Genomic DNA, 9,851 nt, shown 5'->3' on the forward strand with positions numbered 1-9,851 from the left:
ACAAATGGCGGGAACTCTTTGCAACGAGCATTTCTGTGCTGCAACAAAGAAATGCACCCTGCAAAGAAAGCTTCAAATTGGCGGGAAATTCTCCCTTGCACCGGGGTTCTCTTTTGCAGCAGAAAACTCTACTGCGCAAAGAAGCTATAATTTAGCGGGAACAATTTAGCAGTGCCGAAGCACACACAAACAAAAATCACACCCTTTGGGTTGTGACAAATAGGTAATAGGGCTGTGCAAAGCTTTGGTCACTGATTCGATTCAGAGGAGATTCGGCCCGATTCGGTGGCCAAATCCCTGTATCTGAATTGAATCAGGAGACGCATTAAACTCTCCGAATCGAATCAGAAGCTTCTGAATCGATTCGGAGAGATTCAACGATTCGGCCATAGACACAACTTTATATGTTTTTTCTACATACCTCAAGGTACAAGGCTCAGCTTGTGAATGCTGAGATGGTGGGCTGGATGGAGTGTCCCACAGGAACACAGGGAGGGGGGTCACCCGTGCGCTCGGTGGCAGACCTGGAAGTGGACCAGAAGTACTTCTGGTCCACTTCTGTGTCTGCCACTGTGTGCGAGGTGAGACCCCCCCCCCCACCCCCCCGCCCCGGCTTGGTGACTGGTGCCTCCTGGGTCTGGGGGGGGCACCCAGAGTCCCCCCCTGTGGCCAATCACCAAGCTCGGGGGGTGCGGGGGGGGAGATGTCCCCCACACGCTCCATGGCAGACCCAGAAATTGTCTGGAAGTACTTCTGGACCACTTCTGGGTCTTCCACCGAGTGTGTAGGGCCCCCCACCCCTGCAGTCCTGTGGGGTGCTCCATCTGCCCCACCATCTCAGTATTCATGAGCCATACCTGGTACCTTGAGGTATGTAGAAAAAAACATAAAGCTGTGTCTATGGTCGAATTGCTGATTCTACAAATCGGAATCGAATCTTCAGATTCAGGTTCGCCCGAATCAAATTGGGACAGTGATCCGAATCAGTGAAGTGAATCGCTGTCCCCCGATCGGGCTGAATCCAAATCCGAATCGAATACTGCCCGCTTTGCACACCCCTAGTTGTTAATACCTGTAGAATGAAGAGTTTAGAAGGAATCAGGTGTATTATAGTAAGACTTGAAGTTAGGTGACTTCTGCCTGAACAGAAATGTTGCTGCCACTGCCAGGTGTTTGGTTTTAAAATTTGGGTGGAGAAGGAACCAAAGAGGGGTGCAACTGTGTCACTAGTTGCCGCCCTGGATTCACCCCTGTATCAGACCATCACACTATATTTTAGTTGGTAATAGAGTTTCTTGGAGAAAAAGAATACATTTCACACAATCTTCTAAAAAAAAATTCCTTGAATAAACTTAAATGTAGATTAACTCTATTTGATACTTTTTGTTTGTTTAATCTGGGTAGTTGCAAATTATTTCCTATTAGAGAGGGCATCGAATGTCTGTTTCAAATTGCTTGTTTTCTTTCTACCTGTAACAGTCTTGCTTTCATTTCTGTTGTGCATTTTACCTAATCACTCATTTCACCTAGCATAAACTGCTATATAGAATTTGGGTAGAGGGGTGGTTTAGTAAACGTCATTTTTTTCACAGGTAGTATTTGACTTTGGGAAAGGACTTTTGAGACAAATACAGATGGCTAGGGTTGACTTTGAATTTATTTGTCATGAGGCTTGCCAGGTGGTTCAGAGACATTGCTAGGCAGGTCTCCACTTTGTGGCTTCATAAGAGGCTGGATGTTAGGATATGTGCATTAGAGAATTCCTCTGATGCAGACACCTAAAAGTTAGGAGGAAGAGGGAATACGGTCCCCAAACTCTCCCTACCTCCCTAAGTTTTATTCAATATCCAGTCTGAATATTGAATTATTATTTTAAGCACATACATGTGTACATACATACACCCAAATGGAGTAGTACACATGTGATTTCTTGAAGTCAAATTAAAGATACAGTAGCATGTCAGTTGAATTATATGACTCTTGCACGCACCCCTTCTCTCCACACACCCTTCTTCCAACCGAGACAGCACCTTACACAGTCAGGGAGACTAAAACCAAAAAGGAAACATTACTGATATTTAGTTTCTATTTTTCATCAAATTTTCTAGAGAGATGGTCACAGGGACTCATTTATGAAGCTTTTACAAGAGGTTAGTTAGAAGAAACTGCAGCTGTTGCGTAGTTTCCTCAATGCCCATTTCTGTTTCATTAGTTACTATATAAAATAACAACAGCAACAACAACCAGTGCTCTTGCATCATTTCATGAACATGTCTTTAATAAGTGATCTAATACCCAGAAACAGGGCAGCAGCAGATTTTGATTTAACGTTTCATGGTTATGACAGTTTATTTTTTAAAAAACGAGGCCTGAATCTACAGAATGAAGTCAAGCAAAGTTGAAAGCATTGATCAGTACTCAAATTTATGCCAACAGGGCCATATCCTTCAGGATTTCCTTGGACATGACAACTTTAACTAAGGTCAGTGTCAGTTTTTGTTTGAGTAAGGGCAGCAGGACTGGGTTCTTAGGGCTACTTTAATATGGCTTTTGTGTGTTGATAAAAAATGCAACTTCTGATATAAGTTGCATGAGAATTGATGTTTAACTTTTTGGCCTTTAAGAAATTATAGTATGACATTAAGTTTAACTTTCCTGGCTAATGAAATTATCAAGATAGAACAGCCCAAGTTAAATAATAAATACAGTAATTCTTCTTTGCCTATTGTGTGCTTTTACTATTCATAATTTTTAGGACCATGGATATTAGATACACTTACGTAAGACTTAACGAACAGTAATTATCTTTTGGCTAAAGAAAAAGCCCAAACGAATGCTAAGCTGCATTATTGCTTGGTTTCTGACATGAGCTGATAATCAGATTTTCTTGCTTAAATCCATGGTGCTTGAACAATGCTACCCACTGTCTGTCCTTCCCGATATTACCCTTAATTAGAAAGAACAGAAACACAAATCTGAATTATTTCAAAATCTGGTTTCCATGGTCAGTGGTTGGAAGGGCTTAACTTTATTACAAATAAACCTGGCTTTCTTGGCTAATGAAATCTGAAATGGTAGGCCTGTAATAGTAGATAGTGTAATAGTATGGTGTTTACATACTGAAAAATCTTGTGTGGGCAAAGTGTTTTGTAATAAATCATTAAGTAATTGAATTATGATTCCTTCACCCAAATAATAAAAAGCAGAAAATGAGCCAAATAGAAGCTTAATGCTGTAGTTTAGATATTGAATATGTGGTCTTACAATTTTTATTTGTTGTAAATCAACGTGTCATCGTTTTTAGGTGGCAGACAGGATGTCAGTTTCCAAATTATCCTCCATATTTGAGGCATTTTTTATTGGTAGCATAGTTTGGTTATTCATTTCAAAGCATATGAGGATAATTACTATGTAAACAGCCTGAGAGATTTTTATATTTGAGGTTTGTGAAGCTAGACTGGGGGCCTGATTTTTTTCATTAGCTAATAGCTAGGATCTTTTATTTTGCAGTGATAATACTTATTTTCTGTAAAGCACCAAAAATGTGCTCAGTACTGTTCAACCTGTCCCACATTCATGTCCTGAAGTATTTTGTTGGCATAAATGCCGTACAAATATGTACAGTATGGTTATCATTTAGCAACGTATTGTTTGTATCAACCCCAGGACCTAGAACAAGACTAATAGGATAATGAGATACAAAAGACAGTGCCAGTCTTCTCCAATACATGGTCTTGTTTTATAATCAGACATGTATCAGTTCAGTGTACCCGTATACATGAAAGCCATATCAGGAGCTGGAGTTTTTTAAATATATTCATGCCTGGCTTTTCAGCAGAAAATGCCCTACATCTTCACTAGATACTTTACTTGCAATAAATAATTATAAAAAAACAGCAAAAAAACCACAGTGATCTTGGCAAACCAACAATTGAAAAGTACAGGTGCTAGGAGTATGCATAGACCTAAAGTAAACACTTTTTTAAAAAAACAAAGAAGGTACCTTTCATTTTGAGAAATTTATTTCTTTTAAATATTTGCAATCTGCAACAGATAGCACATAATGGCACTTTACTTTACTTTTTCACAAAAGGAATAGCTTGTGGTAACAGGCAGATGCTTGAGTGGTTTGTGTAGCATGAGGTGTACCATCAGTCAAGAAAATCAATGTTTACTGTTTTAGTATCTTTTCGTGTAGAAGTCTGCCTTGTTTAAAAAGAGGATTATGTATAATATATAAGACCTTGCTTTTTAGTTCATCAAAAAAGAAGTATTTTTGAAAAGGGCACATTTTTAACAATGAGGCACACTTAAACCCAGAAGTTCTAAAGTGATAAAGTGATAAGCAATACTCGTGACATGAGTGACACTGTGTGTGTGTTAAGGCGTGCCCTCACTGGTGCTGGAGCCTTTACATGACATGGTAGTGTGCCCCTATGAGGCTTCTTCCTCCTCTACCACCTCAGCCTGGTCCACCATTTTAAATAACAATAGGTAAGTAAGCAGTGCACTGTAGCACACTAGCACCAGCAGCATCTCAGGAAGCCAAACTGTCACAGAGCCTTTCCTTCCTTTCCTGCAGGAGCATTTTCTCTAGCAGCTTCCTGAGAACTCTCCCTGCCAGCCCCAGCCCTGGGGTTTAGATGTGCCCAGGGCCCTGTGTCCTTCTGGTCAGCTGACCAGGGACAGGTTCTAGGGGTGTTGGTCTAAGGACACGGCACTGGCAGACAAGGTCCTTTGGCTCAATTTGGTATCTTTTAGTAGACCAACTGAATAGTTAGAGAAATATATCTTAGCAAGCTTTCAGGTTGAAAAACCCTTCATCAGGCCAAGGAAGCACCTGCCGTTGGTATGTGTGTGCTGTTCCTGGATGGAAGGAATAGTAAAGAAGCCAGGTTTATGGCACACAATGCAGGCAAGAAAGCCAGTCAGTAGAAATGGAAATGGAGGCATCAGGGGTCGAGGGACAGGTTGGGGGGAGGGGGGGTGGTGGGAGCAAGGGGGATGTAGCAGTGCAGGTAAAAGTGGAGAAGTACCTGGGGAATCAGATGTCCAGCAAGTTGTAGTGTGGCAGAATGCAGTTTTAGTGGTCACGCCCAGGGCCTGAGGTCTCCTCCTTTCCTGTAGTCCCAGCCCATACCTCCATGTTCGTCCTGGCACGGAAGCTCAGCAGGGACATGTTCTTCTGGCTGGTGATGCAGTAAGTGCCCTCTCCAGCTCTGAGGGTGGGGCATTAACTGGTTAAAAAAAAAAGGAAATAGGTGCAAACAGAGTGAGGAGGGTGGCACTCACTCCATGTGCAGGCGCAGCTTGGGGGACCCCAGCAGCGGGAAGTTCATCTTTAGGAACACCAGCTGCTCCACCAAACCAGGATCCAATCAGGTGTGGTGGGGGGTCACAACATCCCCAGCAATGCTGAACACTTTCTCACTCAGAACACTGGCTGGGGGACAGGACAGGTGTTCCTGGGCAACCGTGGCCAGATCCTGCCACATCTGGTTGCAGCTTGCCCAGTAGGCCAAGGGGTCACAGTCCAGTGGCTCCACATCCTCAGTGAGATAGGTAGCCACTGGAGCCTTGGTGCTACCTGCCCAAGGCTGGGTCTGGTGCGTCTGGATCCCAACATTGAAGCCATGCCCTTGGCCCACATTGGTAGTGGCTGTCATGGAGGAGACTGGTTGGTGCTGGTGCTGAGAGTGCTGGCATGGGAAAGTGGATCCCCCTCTTCCACATCCCCTCGCCTCTGCCCTTCTGCCTCCCTGACTCTGTTGACCAGCACCTGCGTCCAGTGATTGGGGGTTTTAGTGCTGCCAGTGCACATGCTCCCCTTCACCCTCGGGTCATACATGCCCACCAGCACGTGGACCATACTGGACTGCAAGGGATCGAGCTGTCTCCTGATGCCCTCCTTCAGCTGCCTCACCAGTACCTGCATGTCTGGTGATAGTGGCTTGCCCCAGTCAGGAGCATTAATCCCCTGAAACGTCTCCATTTGGTTCTCAAGTTCCCTCACTATGGGGATCACCTGGCTAAAGAGGGCATCACCAGCACTGAGGGTCTTGGTTGTCTCGTGGAAGGGCTCAAGGACCACCAAGATCTGGGAGATGGTATCCCACTCAACTCTGTTAAGGGGACCACTGATCCCAATCTCCCTGAGCAAGGCCATCTCATGGATGGCCTTCTGTTGCTCCACCAGCCTTTCCAGCATCAGGTATACAGAGTTCCACTGAGTCTCCACATCCTGCATGATTTTGTGCTGTGGGATGCTCAGATCTGCTTGTTTCTCCCGCAGTGTCTTGCCCCACTTGGTGCTGCAGTGGAAGTAGCTCACCACCTTCCTGCATTTTGAAATCAGCTGGGTCATAGTGACGGCGCCATCACCAGCAGCCCTGTCCCCCTCCAAGGTGTCCCTGACTATGAGGTGCAGCTTGTGTGCTACACAGGGGATGCCAACAAAGTTGGCATCATGGATGACCTTGACCATATTGGCCCCATTGTCGGTGACCGTGAACCTGTGGGTGAGCTTGCCCTGACCAATGATCCACCCCTGCACCAAGCAGTTCATGGCCATCATGATCTCCCTTGCCATGTGGGACTCATCCATCACCTCGGCTTGAAGGAGAGCCCACTGATGGCCTGACTGGTCGCACCAGTGCTGTGTGAGGGAGAGGTAGGTGTGATCTCCACCCCAGCTGCTCCAGATGTCAGAGGTAAAGTGCAAGGCTACCTGCGGCCCTGCCTTGTGCAGCTCCTCCCTCAAGTACTCCCTGCATGCCTGATACAGGGAGGGCACCACTGGCCTGCTAAAGGTGGTGTGTGTGGGCACTTGGTAAGATGGGGCCATGAGTGCCATGAGTCACCTGAACCCTAGCTGCTCAACTAAGGAGAAGGGCTGGCCATCCAGAGCAAGCATCTCCCCAGTGTTCTGGATGATCTTGCTTGCCCTTGCAAAGCAGCCCCCTTTGCCTGTGGCTTTCCCCCACTGCTCTGGGGTGGCCTGCCTCTGCTTTGGGGGGATGGTGTCTTTGGAGCAAGCAGGGGATTTCCCTTTGGGCATGCTCCCACTGGTGCCAGGCTGAGGAGGAAGAGGGGCAAGGGGGTGCTGCCTCCTTAGATGCAGCAGCATTGCTGTGGTAGTGAAGTGTTTCACCTCCTTGCCCTGACTGATCTGTCTTTGGTAGTGCTGGCAGGTAGCATACTTGGGTTCATCTGCCACCTCAGAATGATCCCACAATACACTACTCCTCCACTTCTGGGTTGAGGGTGGGGATCTTGCCTTATCCCCATCCTCAGCAGGCAGAGGCACAACAACATGAGGAGCTGACTCAGATGAGCCACTTGCCTCCACAACCTTCTTTGAGGTATCTTCCTGACAAAGGGACCTGGATCTAGGGGAACTTTGATGGGTGTGGAGCACAAACTCAGATTCCTCCTTGGTCCCCAGAATTTCTTTAGCTAGGGCGCTCAGGTCCCCTGGTTCCAGCTCCAGCTCCTCCTCTGGCAGTGGGAGGCTCATGCTGGGAGATGAAATTGGGGTGGAGGAGACTGTCATTCTGCTGCTGGTGCCTATTTCTGGGGTTGGGGGAGGTGGTTCAGGTGCAGGGACAGGTACTGCTTCCACCTCCTTGCTTCCACTGGCAGCAGAAGTCTCGTGGCTGCCAGGAAAGAGGATGTATCTATGTTTGGGGGGTGGGCGGGGGGAATGTGCAGCTCTAGCTCTCCCTCTACCCCTCTAGCCCCTCTCCTTCCCCTGCCAGAAGACCTGGCACCTGACTTTGCAGCATGCTTTATATTATTCTTTCCTGTGCTAGAAAATGTGTCTGTGTGTGTAACTAACTTGTCTTCTCTCTGACTTCTGTGTTGTCTGTAGTCTGATTGTAACTATAACTAATAATAATAACCATATATAATCTGATCTCTTCTTCTTTGACTCTCTGACTTCTGTGTTGTGTTAATCTGAATCTATGTAACTTCTTCTGTGTTGTCTTTAGTCTGTATGTAACTATAGCTAATATTAATATTTATATATAATCTTAATAACTATATATAATCTCTTCTTTTTCTTCTGTGAATGTCTGAATTCTTCTGTGTTGTAATAATATCTGACTTCCTCTTCTGTGATGTATATGTATGAGCATGGGTAATGTATGTGCTTCCCTGCACAGTGATGGATCACACTGCCAGGGAAAACACAGCTTTATTTTTTAAAAGTGTTGCCTCCCCCTCCTCCTCCCCTCCCCCAAACAAATATAAATTGAAAGAAATGGTTTTGATAGGGATAAGTAGAGGGATTCCAGTTAGTAAGCTATATCCAATCCTTTCCAAGAACAAAAAGTAGCAGGAGACTGACTGGGTAGGAAGACAAACCAGTCCAGTACTTTTCAGACACTGTTGCTTAGGCAGAAATGGCTCACAAAAGGCACAGAAAGCCTGCGGATGGAGGCTTGTGTGCTGTTTCTACATCCCTCCCCAAGAGCACTGTGATTGGAAGGGGACTCAGGGAAAGATCACAGTCACTGGCCAGCTAGAGATGTCAGTCTTTCCCACCCCCGCTCCCTCTCCCTCTTCTTAGTTTCTATTCCCCTGAAAAACTGCTGTCCAAATCTCCAAATATTTTCTGAATAATTTCTGAATCAATTCAGAGCCTTCAAATTGATTCAGAGGTTTTTTGTCTTCTCCTGATTTGATTTGGATTTGGAGATTCGGCCTCTGAATCAGGCCAAATCTTCTCCGAATCAAATCGCAGACCAAAGCTTCACACAGCCCTATTGAACACAGGGAAGCCATTTATTTTAAACTTTGATTTTTAACCTGACACTTTGCCTTTTTAAGTAATAGGGATACAAGTGCCAATTCCATTCTGTCAGGGGTATGTGGAGTTATTTTGAGATGGGAAGTAATGCAAGTGGAGCTTCTGTCTGCAGTTCATAAATGACAAGTTGTGTTTAATAAATGCTAACTAAAATCCTAAATTGTATGTGATATACTTGAAGTCAATGGGATATGATATTGTGATGTTACTGCTTAGGTTTGAGGGTCTTATTCTATCCCTTATTTCTCAGATTGCCTGTCTAGGGGCGCCTGCGGTATAGTCTGACTCTCTCCTGCCATGTCTTGATTACTTTTGATGTTATCAGTTGGGAGGTGTTACTTCCACAGTAGAATGTTGGCAATCTACGTAGATTTTTATTTGTGTTATTACCTCTCTGGTGTCTCTCTCAGACAATACCCAAAATTTAGGTCATCAGTTGAATCAGAGTTTTATTTGAGTTGAACAATTCTATTATTTTTATTCATTTTTTATTTAATTAATTAATTAATTAATTAATTTTTAATTATTCCCCCAATCTACAGTCAAGATCTTGTCTTACTAAGCCTCTTGGGACCCTCCTGCTTCTTTTCTTTAAGGGTGAGGGGACAGCTTTCACTCAGGCTCTTTCTCGTCTAACACCCCATATTGAGCTCAGTCCCATTCAATATCCAAACAAATGAAAAAAAGGCAAAACCATAAACTCAGCTTTTGCTGTGACCTGAATAGCGGTCACCGTTCCTTTCTTCTCACTGTTTCGGCCAACACTCCTTTCCCTTGCATAGAACTCTCTCTCTCTCTCTCTCTCTCTTTTAAATGAACTTGCTCACTGGGGTCCAGTCAAGGCTTCTCCTCTGTTCAAGACTGGTTCCAGGGGTTCTCCGGTCCCTGCAGCACTCTCCAGCTTCTCCTCTTTGGAGCCGTTCCTCGCTCTGGATTCCCTCTGCGTGCCGTGCCACCCCTTCTGGGGTTTTTCAATCTTAAAGGAGCAGCAGCTCCGGAAACGGCGTTCTCCCACTGTCCTTATGTCCTCTCGCTGTTC

General features: G+C 45.1%; 1 protein-coding gene across 1 annotated transcript in view; it reads left to right on the top strand.

Annotated features, from left to right (window-relative positions):
- The first annotated feature begins 2,323 nt into the window (after positions 1 to 2,323).
- The window catches only part of LOC102380976, a 240,135-nt gene continuing 232,607 nt past the window's right edge, over positions 2,324 to 9,851 (top strand). Inside the window, 1 exon segment of the mRNA XM_025198932.1 lies at positions 2,324 to 2,482. Within this exon segment, the coding sequence (XP_025054717.1) occupies positions 2,465 to 2,482 (18 nt within the window). The 5' untranslated portion in view covers positions 2,324 to 2,464.

Source organism: Alligator sinensis, unplaced genomic scaffold (assembly GCF_000455745.1).
Source record: "Alligator sinensis unplaced genomic scaffold, ASM45574v1 scaffold74_2, whole genome shotgun sequence".
Classification (NCBI taxonomy): domain Eukaryota; kingdom Metazoa; phylum Chordata; order Crocodylia; family Alligatoridae; genus Alligator; species Alligator sinensis.